Genomic DNA, 18,870 nt, shown 5'->3' with positions numbered 1-18,870 from the left:
ACCATCAACAGCGCAGCCACGTGTTCCCAGCCTCCCCTCTCAGACACACAAAGCACCACACGCACACATCCTCACATCCCTCCCTTATTCTACTATCCCATGTCCTCAATGCAAACACAAATAAGCACCAGTAGAAGCAGGTGTCCTTCCACTGGGATAAATAAACAGTACACCAGGATCCAGGAGCAGGAGGTTGTGTCTACATGGGAGTGTGTCAGGGATGTGGGGGGATCGGTAGGCAGTTAGGCTAGGTGGGTGGGGTGGGGTCGTTGGAGAGTTTCTATGTAAGTGTTTGTGTGAGGGGGAAACTTTGAATATATCTGATAGCATCTCTTAAGACCCTTCTATCGCTAACAAAGCTGTTTGTTTTCACTCAGACTTCCTTTTCATCTTGCTTGTTTTAGAGTCATAGCTCACAGCTAATTGCAGAGCAAATGGCAATCAAACAATCCTAAATGTGCCGTATAGACACATGACCACTAATTTATTCAAACTTTTATGCGTGACTGCCAGTGCTAGTGTGCTTCTATTCCAAGCTCTTGGTTCAGTGGTGTCATCACTTTATTTGCACTCTTGATGTGGCTTTCGGGACTAATTTGCCTGTTTCTTACCTGCAGCTGTGCAGACTGATGCTTATCTGTCCTCTGGAAGAAGGTAAACAAGCTTCTGTAACATCATCTAGTAGTAGAGACACAGGTGGGACGAAAGGTGTACTTACCGTTAAACAGAATGGAAAAAGTGCCCCCAGCTATGTGAGGGAATATGTTTAGGTGAGTGAGGGGTCCCATGATTGGAACTTTTTAAATTCAGTTTCTTGTTGCCTTCAAGATACCCAGAAACTGACACAAAAAAGCCCAAAGCATAATTCTTCACTTGCTTTACAGTTTTATCATCTTGTTTTATTGCATTAAGACAGGTTACTGTAAGCGTTTGTATTCATCAAAGATGTTTCATGTAGTAAATACTGATACACATGGTTTTATATCAGGCACACTGATAGACCACTTGTGATATTTGTCATGTCACTTATTCATAAATTTGAACGCACAGGTATATACCGACCACTGATGTCAGTAGATGGCATCTTATTTGTTGATATCATTCAATAGCAGGTCCGATATTGGCAATACCCATGTTTCACTACTATATCTGTGCATCCCAAAGAAATTAGTGTAAACTATCTTCTTACGATGTTATCACAGCAGCTTCTGTGTGACTTGGCATCATTGCTGCAAAATTCTAATAATCTGGTACTCAAACATATTTCTTGGAGCCAGCTGGCTAAAAAGTTGGTCCAAATTTTCATACAGGCCATAACACACAATTCGGGTAATTTCCAAACCATTAAGGGACTCCTTTAGCCTTATGGATGGAGGTCATACTGGAAGAGGTGAATCCTATCAGGATAGAAATAGTTCAACATGAATGAAATCCCTTAGATGAAGAAGAGGTGGCAGGTGTGGGCAATTAAATTTCCCAAGGGGCTGGATGGGACTGTTGTGTACGGTCGCACCTATAATCTGAACTCAGTTCTGCTTAACATCAATTTTAAGTCTTTATAAACTGCCACTAATAAAAGAAGTGTTTACAGTTAGTGAATGAATGGCTCACCCCTGCTCTAAGGGCACAAGTTAGGTTAGATGAGGTTAGATTATTTTATTTGTACCCATAGATAGATTTGAGCTGCATTACTTAGTCATACTCATATGCACATTTTCAATGCAAGCACAGACAACAGCCAACAGCATGTTGGCCAACAGCTTAACACAAAACACTGAGGAAATAAATAAATAACAATGACAAAGAATTCCCACAGCATCATGTAGGATAGCAAAGGATTTCCAGGAAGACCCAAGTTATCAAAAAACTCTCACAGAGCCACCATACAGAGACAGAGGGTTCTCCTTTAATTTGTCGCCTTTGAATTGAGTTCATGCTCATAAAAACAGGTCTCCACTAATCCACAGCATGCTGATCATTTATCAGTGAATTACGTTATTAGTTTACTAAACGTCTTATTACCGTGTTATACAGGAGTTATCGGTGTAGACTTTAAAAGAGCGCGCTTGTTCATGTCTTTGTAAAGTGAATCAGGTCTTTCTGCCACAATAATCTCCATCATAGTAGCTCCCACATAGTGACATCTATGAAGCCTGCAGGTGTACAAATAAGTGAATATTTCCTTAGTGACTGTAATCATCAAAGACTTTCTTTCTTTCTTTTTTGTAAATCATTTTAATTTTTAAGTCATCCCAATAAATTTTGCACTGGCCTTTTTTAGGGGTAGGGGGAATATATTTCTCATTTAATATTCCAATATGATAAAATCACAGCTTTTAAAACCCAGTTTTACCACTGCTTTCTCCAAACTCACCCTACAGCTGCAGGTAGGCCATCAGGTGAGCCAATCACAAGCCCGGCAAGGGCAATTGACAGTAAGACCCCGCCTCCCGTCCACCTGTAATCCAATCCGCGTCCTTGTCACAGGTAAAACCGGCCTTAATTTCTAAGCATTGCCCCAAAAAGCGAGAAAAGCCGACAAAACCCGTTCTCTCAGGAGGGGACACCTTGTTTGTTGCCGTGGCCCTTATCCAGTGTTAGCAGCGGAGTTTTCCAGGGTGGTAAAGAAGACGGATCGGATTTTCAGTACCAACTAGAAAGTCCAGTTCGACCGACCGAGATGTCACAGGAGCATGACAAGTAAGTTGTCCTGACTCCTCTGTTAGCCCGCACAACGAGCATGTTGACACTATAAGCTTGTAATACTGACTTTAATTGCTTTTGTGGATTTTCTGATTATTTTTGCAATTTATTTTTTTAAACAAATACATTCATTGCACTGACGGATTTTTCAAAAGCCGAGGTCACACTGTGACCTGCAGCTGCAGCCTTCTGTATTTTTCTCAAAATCGTGTCCTGATGTTCGTGTCGCATATAAGCATGAGCCTATTCTACGATCATTATAGCTCCTTTTAAAAGGGTAAGTGTGCTCTGTTACAGCGGGTTGCCAAGCGGGGAGTTGGTGTAGTCTCATAGTTTCCCATGGTGTTGTAACTCCGCTCGTTTCACCTGTCATGTTCGAGCCTGTACAGGTGTACCTCCACCTGTCGTGCGAGCTGGAGGCGACTGTTGGAATAAGAGCCGTCCCGGAGTAGAGATGGGCGGTTGTTTGATTTTGCCTTAAGCTTTAACTGTTATGTGGATAGTAGAAATGATGTTTGCTCAGGAATAGGCACAAGTCTCCGGCAGCAAGGTGTCAGCCAAGGAAAACTGCCTCTGCACAGGTGTAAAAGAGATTTAATGGAAGATAGAGCTTAAAATAATAAAATAATAAAAATAAATCAGTGTTTTTCAGATATATAAATGTTTAGTTTGAGATATATTCTGTATTCTGTGTGTGGGGGGGTTTGAGGGCAGTGACAAGGAGACATTTGAGGGGAGTGAAATCGTACACCTGCTAGGCGTTGGCCCCACGACTAACATAGACAAGCGAGCACAGGGCTATCTGAGGTTTTCATGGATTTTACTCTACACTGCTGTGTGTGTTTTGTTTTGTTTTTTTAATTTAAAATGAGGGATTAAAGCTCTTTTCTCTAAATGTCCAAAAAAGTAGTGTTATTTTTTTTTTTTACTGCTCCTGTACATTAAAGTGACAGAAGTCTGGACTCATGCTGCCTTACTCACTTTATTTCTTGACATCTCAGTGTAATTTTTGCCTGATCAGCAATCAGACTCTTCATTGTTTTAGTAAATAATGGCTTATATTGCCTTACCTTAGATATTTTTTTTTATAGCCAACACATAATGGATTATATCAGGTTGCGTTTAGATATAGGGTTACTAATTATCACTTTCTCTGACCACTGGGAGACAAAAAAGTTGTATTTGTTGTAGATACTCAACATGGAAACTGATCCAGTCCGTTCACACTTTATAATAATTACTTTGTTGGATGTGGTTGCAGGATGGCTGAAGAGGGGATATATGCGGTTTCCGAAGTTTGTGGATGAAACTTTAATAACAAGAGCTCCATTAATGACTTTACTCTGACTGGGGCTTAACGCGTCTCAGCAAACAGAAGCTGTGTAAACATTAAAATTTACTGTAAACAGGTGACTTCAGTGCAAACGTCGCAGGCTCATCATCAGCCGTTTCGTACACGCAGAGGCGTTTTTGTTTTACTTTAAATGTAATGCACCCAGGTTCAAATAGCTTAAGGTTGCACACTGTGCACAGCATACCAAGGCGATGTTGAATTTTGAAGAGGAAGAGAAGGAGCGCGAGGCAGGCGGCGACTGAGCGTTAAAATCTCATGATTATTTGTCACAAACAAGTTCGTTTGCAAGCACAGCGCAGGAATGCAGCCGGGTCAGATGCGTCACATGCGGGCGGCTTCTCAACCAATGAGTGATCCCCGAACTAGAGTCGTTACACTGGACGATCCTGTAGAGCATCTTTTTCTCGATACACCTTCTGCCTCTGTGGTTCAGCGGCAGAGATTTGTTGCACAATCCTCGAAAAGCCTGACCAACTGGTCCTGCAGATAAAAAAAAAACATCTACATGGGTGATCTCTCGCTCTTATAACCTGTTTGTCTGTTTTGAGCGACACTGAGATTTCAGGTCCCGGTCTGGAGAGCTTATGTGGAGTTAGTGTGGAAAATAAGTCCATAACAGGAGATGAATCCCTTCTAGTATGGACGGCTCTTCCCTTTTGCTGCGCACATCCATGGCTTTTATTTCATGTCATTAACTGCTTTGTATGCGGTAACTAAAGCACACACTCTCCCCCTTTTAGCAGTAAACGTGCGGTCCTGGTTCTCCAGAACGAGCCGGGTTATGGCGGCCAGCGTCGCTCTTTCACCACAGAGGATGAAGCCTGGAAATCTTTTCTGGAGAACCCGCTGACAGCTGCCACCAAGGCGATGATGAGCATAAATGGAGACGAGGATAGTGCCGCAGCTCTGGGTCTGCTCTACGACTACTATAAGGTATCAGGAAAAGCTCAGCAGGAATAGTTTCTCCCCTCCTTCTATGAAGAGTAGTGCAAAATCACATACTGGAGGAATAGTTGCCAGGTTCTTGCAAACTTTCCCTCTGTGATCCTCACCCTTAGTGACATCTGATCATTAAGTAACATCTGTGAGACAGAGTCTACATTATGTCATGTAAATGATCTAACTATGAGTACAAACAGCAGGATGACCCAGTCTGGTAGATGTGATGTGGTCAGACGCTGAGCGGCTGTGTTTACTCTCATATACAGGTGCCCAGGGAAAAGAGAACAATACACCAGCCCAAGACAGACACACTGGTCTCTGATGTGGATCCCAACAAAAGGTAAGCGGCAGTCCTCTCCGCGTACCACCTCCCCCTTTAAAAATAAAAGCACAGCAGAGGGCAACAGCAGAAAACAAGAGAGCGATTCAAGCTCTTGTGATATGATTTTTAAATTCTATTTAAAAACTGTATGCACATTTATTCTCAGGAGTGTACCTGTTTTCTCCAGAGCAGCAAGGAAAAATGATTATTGACATTAGGATTTCTTTTGCTGCTTTAGTCAGGCGTACTAAAATAGCTGCTCCGAGTGTCATAGAAGACAACTTTAAATTCTCAAAAAAGGAAGGAAAATGTCCGGTGTACAAATTCCTTTGTGTTATCAATGGGTCGTTAATCAGTTCTCAGGCATGGCAACACCAAAGGTGAAACCCAGGACTGAGAAAAGGGAGAAGCAGAAAAACATATCATATAAATAACCCATTGTTTCAAGGTTTATCAAAGCAATGATGTATTGTATTGGAGATCTAAAATTTATGTGCACTTCTACTTCGTCACAGGCACCAGATCCAGGCCGGACACTCCATAGTCCAACTCCAGGAAGCCAGTATGGAAAACAGGATCCCGGTGCTCAAGCCTCCCTTCAATATTCTTCAGCTGGGCCCAGACAAGAGAGCCCACTTTTCTTCACCAGGTCTGCTCTGATTCAGCAACACAAACAGAAAAAAACAGAAAAATTTAGAAACCTGATGATCAGTTAACTGTTTTGGGTTTTTTTGCTTTGTTTTGTTTGTTCAGATACTACTGTCACAGTTTCCATTGCCACCGTGCCAAACCAGACTATCAAGACAGAGGTGCCCACTCACGGCTTCTCGGTGACTGTGCCAAACAACTGCAGCGAAACGGAGAGCCACGTGGGCGTCTTTGACCGCCAGCTCACCCACAACGCGGTCCATTTCAGCCCTGGCACCCAGGCTCGTACGCCCCCTGACTCCACCTTTCCCGAGAGCTTTAAGGATGGTTCCCAGGAAGTGAGTGTTTCGATGCCCCCCCCCCCCCCCCCCCCCCCCCCCCCCCGTCAAAACCCTGCCAATGCTCTCCCAGCACCCCCTCCACCCCACCTCCTCCTTCTCCTTCGCGTTCCTCTCCTCTCCCCTCTCAGATCTCTCCCATCAGACAATAGGATATTCACCCGATCCCATGGAGCCAGCGGTGGGCTCAACCTTCCCTGGTTTTATTTGAACATGCCAAAATAGTGGCCAGTGTGTTATTATGCCATTGTCTCACCAACACAATAAAGTGCTGTACTTTTCTCCTACAATAGCCAAAGCCCTTTCTCTCTCCTCTTTCTCTTTTTAACCTGGAGGGGAATTACCTCAGAAAAGCCAACAAAACCCCTGTACAGGAGGGGGTGGAGGTGGCCGCAGAGCCATTTTTTTTAAACAAAAACCAAAATGAAGGGGAATAAAAAACACCAAAACAAACTGTTATACCTGATGAGAGAAAGCCTAGCCTAATAAATGACTAGAATGAAACACAGTGTTCATCTAGTTGCTTACACAGTTTGCTAGTTGAAGAAAATCATCTAAAATTTATGCAAAGCAGCTGTTGTATTTCCTGTTCCCATGCTTTGCTTGATTCTGTTTTCCTTTTTTGCGCTTCAGGTGTTTTCCCTCCCAGGAGATCTCCAGTTTCGGATGACCTCCATGACGCCCGAGGACTACACTCAGTTTGACACCGTGCCGGGGTAAGTCGCCCTGCCGCCGGCCCACCGTCCAACTTCCACACCGCCATTCAGCTTTTGACACGGCACAGCAGAATGGCTTCATTCATCTCAGTCACAGGGGAGACACCAGACTCCCGTCTGTGTGTCTCACAAGTGTCTGCACATATTTAAAGCCCGCTAGGTGTTACTCTGCTGTTTCATTCGTCTCCTCGGATTTGTTTACAGAAGGGATTTTTTTTAAACGCAGCGTGCTGTTGTTTATGGTATTCACTAGATTTGACCCTTATTTTTGTGTGTCTCAGGAATAATTTTGAGTACACTCTCGAGGCATCCAAATCTCTGCGTCAGAAGACAGGTGACGGGACAATGACGTACCTCAACAAGGGCCAGTTTTACCCCATCACCCTCAGGGAGATTGACAACAAAGGCCTGCAGCAACCCATCACCAAAGTCAGGGTAAGAAAGAGCACTTAAAAAACCAGGAAATGACATATAATTCATTTCAGATCAATTCAGTTTTATTCATATAAAAATGACAACTACATTTGTCTCAAGTCCCTTATATTGTAAAGTAAAGACCCTACAAAATACAGAGAAACCCAAAGGACTTGGCGACAGTGGGAAGGAAAAACTCAGTTTTAACAGGAAGAAACCTCAGTGTGGGGCAACCATCTGTCATGACCGGTTGGGGATGAAGGGAGGAAGACAGGAGAAAGTGTATTGCAAAATCTGATTATTGACAGTCATATTAAGGTATCACTGTGCTTTATTTTTTTTCCTCAGAGCGTGGTGATGGTTGTGTTTGGAGAGGAGAAGTGCAGAGACGACCAGCTAAAACACTGGAAATACTGGCACTCCAGACAGCACACGGCTAAACAGAGGTGCCTCGACATCGGTAAGTTCTGAAAAACGATGTTTTCATAATAAACCACATCGTGAAATAAAACAAACCAAACCGACCAGTTTGAGTGCGGAGACATAGCGGACACGCTAATCCTCATCTGTCTGCAAACTCAAGCAGCTGTTTGTAGGCACAGCTTAGCAGGAAAAGGTGTGTTCTTTGATTGTGACAGCTCATTTTGCTTTTGATGGATTACTGTTAGTCTGTAACTTTCATAAATCTCAGCATATGTTGAAGTTACCTTACCTTTCTTACTTTTTCCGGTTTGTTTTTTATCATTTATTTAGATTTATTTAAATGGGCTAATTTCTTTTTTACTCGGCATAAAGCAGTTAATATGCTTTCAATACATCATTTATTAATAACCAACATCTGTTGCTCCAGCTGACTACAAGGAGAGCTTCAACACCATCGGCAACATTGAGGAGATTTCATATAACGCCATTTCCTTCACCTGGGACACAAACGAGGAGGCCAAAGTAAGTCAGTGGACTTAACGCATCCACACCCACATCCACACCTTCACAGGTACACGGCTGCCTGACACCCCCACTGACATCTCTGACACGGTTGTTTCTTGAACCAAGTCCAAACATGACAGTTCACTGTTTGCACTTCAGTGTTCCTGTCAAAACAAGAACAGTGTTTGGTTCTCAGGATCACCGGTGATCCGAGGCTTCCGCGTACTTCCTGGTCTTGAACGTTTAAATATGAGGCTTGACCTTTTAACAACAACAAACTTAGACACCTAAAAATAGTCCTCCTTTTCTTTTTGTTTGTTAAGGCCCCGTGCCTGAATGACAGTGTCAGGTGCCGAGTCCCCTTTATGGGTGATCGTCATCCCCTTTGCTCACTTTGATCCCCCCAAAAACAGTTGTTAAATATAATTAGTGGTTTTAAAAAAGAAGAGTGAGGATGCGGTCATGTCGCAGTCACTCCTCTCCTGTGTGGTTACTCAGGTTGTGTAAAAACACAGAGGTGTAGGTGTGTGTGTGAGTGTGTGTGAAAGAGAGAGTTATTCCTACACTCTGTTCTTATATTCTTGACTGGTCCAACCTGCCTGTCACCCTTATTGTGATGTCGCATGTTTAGGTATTTTTGGACATGAGAAACAAAGAGTGCAGGAATGAGGAAACTCATTGGGAAGGGAGGTGACCAGATGGAACAGTTGTCAAACAAAATCCGTCAGAAAGGAGGAGCTCCTGTCCTCGTCTCCACTCATGATTGTTTATTTCTTTGTTCCCAACCCTCGTGCTGCCCTGTGGCTCTGCTCTGCTCTCGGCCTGAGATGGAAGACTACTGACAAGGTGGCAAACAGACAAAGAGACAACACGGCGCTGCCGCTCATCACCGGCGTACTTTTCTTTAGGCTACACTTTGGATAAATAAAGTCACATGAACAGACCTTCCTAAGCACACACACACTTATACACACACTCACGCTTGCATACCAGGATGTGGGTCTAACTGTCTCATGACTTGTGGCATGCATTCATAGGATGTTCATCCTTGTGTGTTTTTGTTACTTCACCATTTGTATAACCGCCCAGCCACATTGTTTGAGCATCTCATCAGCGAGGTGTTTGGTTACAGATGAAGGTGTTTGGCGTGTGTGTCTTTGGATGGATGTCTGAGAGGATCAGTTTGGGTTTCTGACCTTGGGAAGTGAGGTCAATTTACATGCTGATGGGATTTCAGGATATAATTAGGAGTTTAATCATTTGGTTGTGTTAGTTAAACTTGGTGTGTGTTAAGGTGAGAAGTCCGTTAGAGGAAGTACCTGTATGTGTGTGGTTTGCCCTTGGGCTGAATGCATAGCAGTATATGTGCATATATCAAAGTGTACTGTATATGTAACCCTTATATAGTCCTGTGATGATGGAGGTAATAAAGGTTATAAGATGAGGAACAAAGGCAAAAGTTATGTAAGGCTTTACTATATCAAATCAAGGTTGCAAATCATATTGTTTTAGTATATTTACATCAAAACAGCACCAACATCCAAACTGTCTGCATGTGTGTGGTTGTTATTGATTGAAACAGCTCAAAAAAGGAAGAAAGAGTATTAGATCATCCACAGTAACATGCTCTATGGAAAAGCTTGTGACGCTGCATCAGTTCTCTTTAAAGTACTTTTGTTATCAAGTCGAGTTCATCGATTTATTAAGTGCAGTTTTATCATATGATTTCCATGACTTCCATTACTCGTAATACTAAACTGGTTACATTTTAAATACTATAAGACATTATATTGAATGATTTGGATTCAAAGTAACACCTGGTATTCCTTTAGTGTGTGTGAATTTTTTAATTAATTATTAATTATTGTCCCCAATTAGGTTTTATGGATATAAAATGATGTATAAAATGTTTCTGCTCCAAACAGACTTTTTCCTTAACATTTAAAATATAGTTGTTGACCATTAAGGACCATTAAAGACTGTTAAATGTCTTCATTTGTGGAATACACCAAATGAACGACAAAGGCTATATTTATTTGTACACTGCTTAACAAATTAATTAAATCAATTCAAACTAAAATCTATCAAATTCACTGAACATAGTTCAGGTGGTTATAGCCAAATTTCAACACTGGACTTCTCTGAGAAGTCAGAAATAACTCGAGCATAATAATGACTTACTTTACTATTGTTCTGCTCTTTTGTAAAACAGCAAATTATATATATAGACAAGAAAACGCACACGTGTGGCAGAAACCTTACATTTGGTGGTGATCTAATAAATTTGTTAAGCACTTTCCCCTTGAGACTTTTCTATGTGGTATTTTTAAACCTGTCTTGATTGTGTGTTGTGTTAACACAGTTAGAGTGTGTTTTCAAAGCAAATAACCAGGACAAAGGAAAGTAAAATGAGCATGTAATTACTAAAGCCCACCAAAAGAGGCCAGCAAAAGACACTGAAAGCATGTGAGGCCTGACTATGAGATACCTGCTGCATCAAGGCCTTCCTGAAAGTTAAACGTCATCGCATTGGCTTCATGATTAAGAAGCAGTTTCTACTTTAATAAACAAACTTTTAAGTTTAAAGTTGTACATTAGTCTGCTTCGGTCCTCAACTTTCTTCCTCTCTCCTCCCCTCACAGATCTTCATCTCCGTCAACTGTCTGAGCACAGACTTCTCCTCTCAGAAAGGGGTGAAGGGTCTTCCCCTGAATCTGCAGATCGACACTTACAGTTACAACAACCGCAGCAACAAGCCCATCCACCGTGCCTACTGCCAGATCAAAGTCTTCTGTGACAAAGGCGCCGAGAGGAAGATCCGAGATGAGGAGAGGAAACAGTCCCGCAGGAAAGGGAAAGCTGTCGACCTAAACTCTGGGCTGGCTTGTAAGTTGCTCTTAAGTTTTAGGATAATCAGCTACAACATATCATTACTAAAATGACCAGAGGCTTCCACAGTACGATCAATTTTCATTTCAAGTCGCCCTGACACGTGTATTTGTTAAAATGATTTCCTGTATGTAGATGAAAACATCCCCTTAGTGTGTTTACCCCCTGCAGCTGTAGTTCCTCTGAGCTCTGCAGCATGTTTCAGCTTGCTTCAGCTAAACATTTTTATTTTGAAGACCTACGCTACAACTTCACTATAACTACACTCTAATACTGGAAACCAGAATAGAGCAAAGACAAGAGTAAATGTGGTCCTCATGTGTCCAGGAGGTTTTCCTCTGCATTTGCTGGATAACTTTCAGCAAACATGTATTCAATCAAACCTTGTTTCACTCATGTCGTGTTATGTTTGACTTCATCCTACTGCATGAATATTAAATTGCTTCCTGCTGTCTTCCCCTCAAAGTTGCAGACATGAAAGTACCAATGCTCCAGAAACGTAACGATGTGACCATCTTTAAGATGATGACTGATCTCGAGACCCAGCCTGTCCTCTTCATTCCCGACATTCACTTCTCCACCTTCCAACGTCATGTGAGTGCCGATCAAAGCCGCAAAACTTTTTTTTTTTTTTAGGCCACCACTGAAAACTGTATGTTTCCTGCCATTCCCAAAGCACGAACGTGTCTGTTGCAACATTCATAGCATCTTAGGTGGTCCATAAACAGTTTGTTTTTCAGCTTCCGCCCACTCGGCTGCCAGCTGAGTTGAGGTGACCTGCCTGCTTGCTAGTTGGCAAGAACAGAGAGTTCTGGTTTTGAGCTTTGATACAAGTCCTACATACTGATAGCTAGGTTTCAAACTGGTTACTCACACCATGATTCATTTACCAGTGACTCAAAACAAACCGGCATACAACCACCTTGATTTATGTGTTCATATGCTCAGAGCAAAAAATAGTCTTGGTGCACAGGGAGAGAGGAGTGCAGTTTTCCTGTCGGTTTGTGGAAACATGTTGCAGAGGATGAGGAGAGATACAGGAGTTTACCTGAACTCTGCAGGTTATCTGGCTTTTTTATGAGTTTTAAACGGAAGGAGCGCCTCTTCTTTAGAACTGGACTCTGAGCTCTGCCACAGTGAACACGTCACATGGCACTTTCAAGATGAGCACGCCACACGGCGAAGCATGCACACCTGACGTGCTCACATGAGTTTACCGGGCAAAGGATACTGTTTTTGAGAAATTCCACTAGGTGTGAGCTTTGACTGCCCCCTGTTGGTAAATGATGCAAGTAGGACACCAACACCCCCCCACCCACCCCCCCACCCCCTCCCCCTTCTCTCATGCATGTGACGTTTACATTAATACCAGGAAAGCAGAGGAAGAGACAGGAGGTTGGTTATTTTTGGGGATGCCATTGACATTGAACCTGACCGAACTCTCTGCAGCCTCGCTATCAGTTTTTGATAACCAACGGGTTTGCTGATGTTCCTCTCAGAATAGAAAATCTATTCACAGCAATGCCTGTAATCGATACAGTCAAAGGGCGAAAGGCTAGAAAAACAACAGCCTTCCAGGAATTACAAAAAAAAAAGAGTTGGATCATTTTAAATCAGAGGATCTGCTTTTTTACTTTGTTTCATATGATAAAAAAACTCTAATATTTATTAAGAGCCTGCAATCTGAAGGCATTAAGTTGATGTGTTTGAGACTAAATGGACAAGTTCTACTTTATTCTCACATTTTGCAGTCAAATTTATTCAATTGGGTGATAGATAAATAATGACACTAATCGATATTTGGTATTTAACACGAGCGCTAACAAGATAAAAAAGGAGTGCAGTTGCGTGAGCCACAAGATACCAGTGAGTCCTGTCAGTCCACCCGACCTGCACTTCACCGTCCACAGCTGTACAGACTGGTTTATGTTGACCAGTTCCAATTCTCAGTGATAAAGGAAGAATAAATGGGGCAACACAGGAAACTATTTGGACTCGGCTGTTGACTTTACCTTTGGCCTAGTTGACTGATTTAGCCACTACCATGAAGAGTTACGTGAAAAGTTACAACTGCAGGAAATTGGTTAAAAACGTTTTTGGATATATTTTAACAAATCATCATAAATATTTGATAACAATTAACTATAAGGCAAATAAAATGTATTGTGAGATGCTGTATGTAGTTTGTAACCTTTATGTTGCATTTGAGTGAAATTCTTATTTTTCTCTGTTTTGCAGCCCTTCTCCACAGATGATGGAGAAGACAGGTGAGTTCACTTCACATTTGCTTCATGGTAGCTTTGAATTGCCGTGACCTTTGACACTTCCCGGTAAAATGCATACAGGGTTGCGGTTTCTAGGAAATGTACGTGAGCTTTTTTGTCTGTGCTCGTGCTTTATGGCCTGTCAGCCGGTTGTTGAGACCATTTAAGCAGCTGTTTGTGTGCGTGTGTGTTTCAACCACAGCTCGGGCATGAAGAGATTACCCTTCAGTGACGATGAGTTCGGTTCACCCCAAAACAAGCTGCCGAGAGTGGAGGAAGCAAAGAAAGGTACTACGTGTGTTTGCTGCTGTAGTGCAATGTCCACACTGCTCATGTTCTAATCAGCAGCCTTTGAGTGATGCTCCCCTGTGCGGCTGCGTGTGCGTGCGTGTCCGTCTGTGTTTGCTGTGGTCAGCGCCTGTAGCTCCACACATACATACACACAAACACACACACTCTCCCTCGCTCTCGCTCTCTCTCTGGGCCATGTGATAATTCCAAGTCTTCCAACATATACACGTGCCCCAGCCCTCCACTGACCCAACGAAATACCACAGATCACTGCGTGCATGCAGACATCTATGCAAACAAGCATTTGCCCTTCACCACCTATCCCATTCATAGACACTACAATTTTCAATACATTACAAATCTGTAAATGCATGTTTTGAAATATTTTGTAGCTTAGGGAGGAATGTTTTAAACATTCAGGCCTGCTTCAAAGTGCTTCTGCACAAATACACCTCTCGTACCTTCACAAAGCCACACTCGACCTTGTTAAATACATTCTTGCGGAATGATGTTAACCACAGAGAGGGGAGGAAGGAGTCACCGATTGCATGTTTTTTCAAAATAATTTCATCAATAACTGGACACTTTTTTTCTCTTCTGTGGTCTTTAAACATGCTGCTTCATTTCAAGGGGACACAAGGCAGAAAAGTGGAAGTAACTACATTTAGAAGGTGCTGTAACACTGCAAGTGGTACAAACCCTTCTGTACTGGCTTACTGTTGTGGCAAGGTTTACTACCAGTCATGTTTTTCCTTGTTGTAAAACTGTAAGCTTTGGGAACTTGTTGACGTCTCAGTGACGTAGAGAGTAGTCAGTCAGCTCCTGTGCAGGCTCCTCAAACTGAAATCTGTCATTATGTTTGGCTACTTCAGTGTAAATGTGTAAATCTGGCTTGTGTCATCATAAAAGCATCTCTCAGTTTCCCCTGTCTTGTTTGTTTTTAGTCCACATAAAGAAGTAGATAAATTAGCCACATACTCAGATTACAGCAGCAAACTGTATTATTTTTTAATTGTCTTAAAAATCTGTTGGAACCAGATCTAGTGTAGTATCAGTGAACCTTCTAGGAGCGCTCTATCTGAGATCTCTGCATGTTCTTCTGCAGTCTAGCAAAGAGATGGCTTGCAGTGTTATATATAGTATAGCTGCAAATGTATTAATGGCTCAAGGCATATGTGTACATATATGCATGCAGCTTCACCACTCTGAAAGTCCTTTGGAGATGTGGTAAAACCTCAAATCCTCAAACCCACACAAATGTACCAAAGCATCAGTAAAGCAGTCTGGTCTGACGCAGATAAACCCTTTTATGACTGCCGCTGACATTTGTCTGAGGTTGAATTTGTGTTTGTGTTCAGTCCATGAGCGTGCATGCTTTTCTTTGACGCCTGCTTGCCTCCTCTCTCTTTTTTCACCACACAGTCCTGCTGTACGTGCGCAAGGAAACAGACGAGGTGTTTGATGCCCTCATGCTGAAGAATCCCACGCTGAAAGGCCTGGTGGAAGCTGTAAGTTGTCCTCAGTTCACCGAACTAGCTATGGATTGTACTAAAGAACAGTTTCTTGCATCATCTAAGCTTTGCTGAGCCACTAACACAGGAATCGTGCAAAGTAGTGATTGGGGAAAAAATAAAAATGTGTTTTTTAGAATTGCACAGGGGACAAAAGGTGTTAATGGAGGGGAGGGTTAGGGGAAAAGATTTAGAAAAGACATGGAACGTGGAAATGTCCTGGGAAAAAAGTGGAATGGGTACTTCAGGGGTCATCAAGTTTAAAAAGATGAAAAAGAGTGTGAAGGTCATGGATATTAGTAATAGAGTACTTATGTGGAGTGGGTGAGATAACAGGTAGTAGAGGTGTTCTGTATTTCTCTTAACACAAATTTGTGTTTGTTTTGTTTTTTCCAACCAGATTTCGGAGAAGTATGAACTGCCTTATGATAAGGTTGGAAAGGTCTACAAGAAGTGCAAGAAAGGGTGAGTGTATACATGTTTATCACATTTCCACACTATGTTTGAAACTTTGTGAAGGAGGAAATCTGTTATCCATGAACAAATGAATACAAAATTCATAAAGTGTATTTCTATATTTCTTGGTGCTTTACTGAACTGTTTCACCTGCAGATGAAATAGATCATTTAGTTATAACCAATCATATTTTTCCATTGTATTTCTAGACTAATGATTGGTTTTTCCCCTTTACATCAAATTATTTTATATATATTATATCATATAAATTATAACAAAATATATTTATATTATAATAATATATATAATTTAGTGCTGTCAGCGTTAATCTTGTTAAAATGACGTTAACGCCACAACCGCACTAATGCAGTAAATCTCTGTCAGCGAGTTAGCGCGGATCGCCCCGTGCATTGGGCTGCACGGCGTCAACACGTTACTGCGGTTAGCTCGTTAATGTGTTGACGCCGTGCAGCACGGGGCGATCCACGCTAACTCGCATTAACGTCATTTTAACAATATTAATGCTGACAGCACTATTATAATTAAATCACAACAGGTTCTCCTCACACATAAAGTAACGGTAAACTTGGGGATTAATTGACCAATCAGCAATTAGCACATGCAGATGAGGTAATCACGACCTGGGAGGAAATACGCACATGCCTTACAAGAATTACACTTATATAATGGGAGAAAGTGTTTATGCTAAGCTAACCAGCTGGTGGCTCTGGCATGGTTAGTCCTGCACGCACCCAAACTTAATGCTTTCTAATATGCCCCTTTCCAGCTCCGTGTCTTTATTCTTGAACTCCATTAGAGTAGCTTTGCATGAGTCACAGTTCAAAATAAGTGTATTTATTGTATACTGGGCCATTATGTGAAGCAAAAAATCAGTCTTTTCACCTCCCTTAAAAAACAGCTGTCTTCTCTTTGAAAGAAAGTAGGTGGGAGGGGTTACTAAGCCTAAATGACCATATTAAGTATTTCCCCTGTCACTGATGTCATACAGAGCTAAGAGTAGAAAAAGCTGTCTGAAATGATTTGTTTGGATCATATTGAAGCCCATGTTTTTGGCTCATATGGATTATTTGTGGATACACTGACGTATTTAAAACTTTGGCTATGATTCATATGAATATGTACCACTGCAAAATTACATATATGTCACAATAATTCATAATATTAAAAAAACATTTTAAAATATTTTACTTCAACACACTATTTTGTCATTTTGACAGCATTCTAGTCCACATGGATGACAACATCATCAAACACTACTCCAACGAAGACACCTTCCAGATCTCCACGGAGGAGTTGGGCGGCTTGTACAAACTCACCCTCACTGAAATCTGATTGGAGATGTGATAGATTACCCTGAAAAGAGGGGCTGAGGACAAATGGAGCCGTCAAGTTTACACTTCTGGCTATGCAGTGATTATGGACCTGTCATTCATGTTGTCTGCGTGTTGTATTAGCGTTCAACAGATGTTTTTTTGTTTGTTTGTTTCCTTTTTTTAAAAGCCATAGCTCTTAACGGATACTGGTTAGAGATGTAAGTTATACATTTTGATCATTATAAAGCTGTTTGTTTGTGCATAAGAATTAACAAGTGAGGACATATTTGACACTGACATGACACTTTTGTATTTAGTGAGAATATGAGCTGAGCCTCAAATGTCAGTGCCTGCTTTTGTATATTTTGCTCAGGCTTGCAGAGCAGTTGAAGTGCTGCTATACCTCATGCTATACAAAGCAGCAGAGTTCATTCATTCATCAGAAGAAAGAGATTATCTTTCCCATTCTAAAGCCACAGCGCTGATGATCTGCAAAGTTTAGCGCCCAGAAATTCGTAGTAAAATGCCCTTGAATTGTTGATGAAGCTCCAGAGGTTCAGTGTATTAATACTAAACAAAACGTGGCAGTATTTAGTGTGTAAAACCATCATATAATTTGGTAGAATATTGTAAATGTATTTTTTTTTTAGCCTAGAAGATTTTTTTTAGGTGCCATTAAAAAATGCTTTTTCTCAGATCAATTTAAATAATGGTCTCCTCTGTAAGTATTAAATGGTCACTAAATATGTTGATAATATTGCAAAAACAGAACTACCCTTTTCCTCTAGAGTAGATTCACAAATGCTGTAAAAATAGGTCAATTAATATCTAGCACAGTCTGTAATGGCTGTCCTGGAAGTGCAATATGATGATTCAGAAAACAAATCTCATCAATTGCCATAACATACACTATAGAAATCATGTTGTTGTTTTTTTATTTGTACATAGCAAAAAGAAAAAAGGGATCTAAATGATCTCTCTTTTGTATCTCAGTACTTATTGTGTATATATTTATTAAGAGAATGGATGTGGGTCATTGTTTTTTAACCATATATAGATTTCTATTTCATCATAATATAATGTTGTTGTTTTTTTCTTTTTATATGAAGTTATTCAAAAATTACACGTTCAGGAACACAAAGTTAACATCTTTTTGTTGTTTTTGTTCCCTAATAAAAGCTCTGCTGTAGCTGCTGTTTTGGTTGTGTAAGACTTTTTTTCTTTCTTCTAATAAGATGTTTTTTATTAAATATCAGATATGATGGTGGTTGATCTGTTGGGCTGTGGCAGAGATTAACTGTCGGTCCACAGGAGCAGATGTCTGGGCATCAACTCCAACCCTGCAGACAGGAAGTGGGCATGACAGGATAGCCTGGTGCAGAGAAGCTTCTCTGTCGGAAACCTGGCCACAAATTTCCACATACAGTAGCTGGCATGCTTTGATTGCGCTAGGTCCTGAAATTTGATACATTAATGCTACAATTAACATTTAAATTACTCATTTTTGTAAAAATGTAGAAAAACACAGTACCCACGCTTTAAAAATAAAGTTTACCACCCAGAGCGGTGTACTACGAAGCGATTATAATGACTTAATGAGCTATATCAAACCTGATCGGAGGCAGGTTATCCTTCATGTTTCGGTTTAAAATCATTTGGAAACATTACATTTCACTGATTCATTTTCACCGATTCTTTTATTTCAAACATGTTTTAAGTGTAAGTGAGAATATGTTTTATATGTGCAACTTGTCAAGTTGT

The 18,870-nt window shown here is 41.2% G+C and overlaps 1 protein-coding gene across 4 annotated transcripts; it reads left to right on the top strand.

The window, feature by feature from the left end:
• The first annotated feature begins 2,527 nt into the window (after positions 1–2,527).
• Positions 2,528–18,305, top strand: grhl1 (grainyhead-like transcription factor 1). 4 transcript variants are annotated; one of them, XM_080871872.1, is made up of 16 exons: positions 2,528–2,700; positions 4,801–4,990; positions 5,266–5,339; positions 5,837–5,970; positions 6,075–6,307; positions 6,941–7,023; positions 7,305–7,458; positions 7,786–7,897; positions 8,288–8,382; positions 11,007–11,250; positions 11,720–11,847; positions 13,492–13,520; positions 13,720–13,805; positions 15,231–15,316; positions 15,720–15,784; positions 17,014–18,305. In XM_080871872.1, the coding sequence occupies exons 1-16, from the start codon at positions 2,681–2,683 to the stop codon at positions 17,126–17,128; spliced, it is 1,848 nt and encodes a 615-aa protein (XP_080727998.1). In that variant the 5' UTR covers positions 2,528–2,680; the 3' UTR covers positions 17,129–18,305. The 4 variants fall into 4 exon arrangements, with proteins under 4 accessions (XP_080727998.1, XP_080727997.1, XP_080728000.1 ...); XM_080871871.1 differs by having other exon boundaries at positions 2,529–2,700; positions 4,798–4,990; XM_080871874.1 differs by lacking the exon at positions 2,528–2,700 and adding an exon at positions 2,707–2,980.
• The last annotated feature ends 565 nt before the right edge of the window (positions 18,306–18,870 follow it).

This window comes from Rhamphochromis sp. 'chilingali' (assembly GCF_963969265.1).
Source record: "Rhamphochromis sp. 'chilingali' genome assembly, chromosome: 21".
NCBI classification, from domain to species: Eukaryota; Metazoa; Chordata; class Actinopteri; order Cichliformes; family Cichlidae; genus Rhamphochromis; species Rhamphochromis sp. 'chilingali'.
This window is presented reverse-complemented; position numbering and strand designations above follow the sequence as displayed.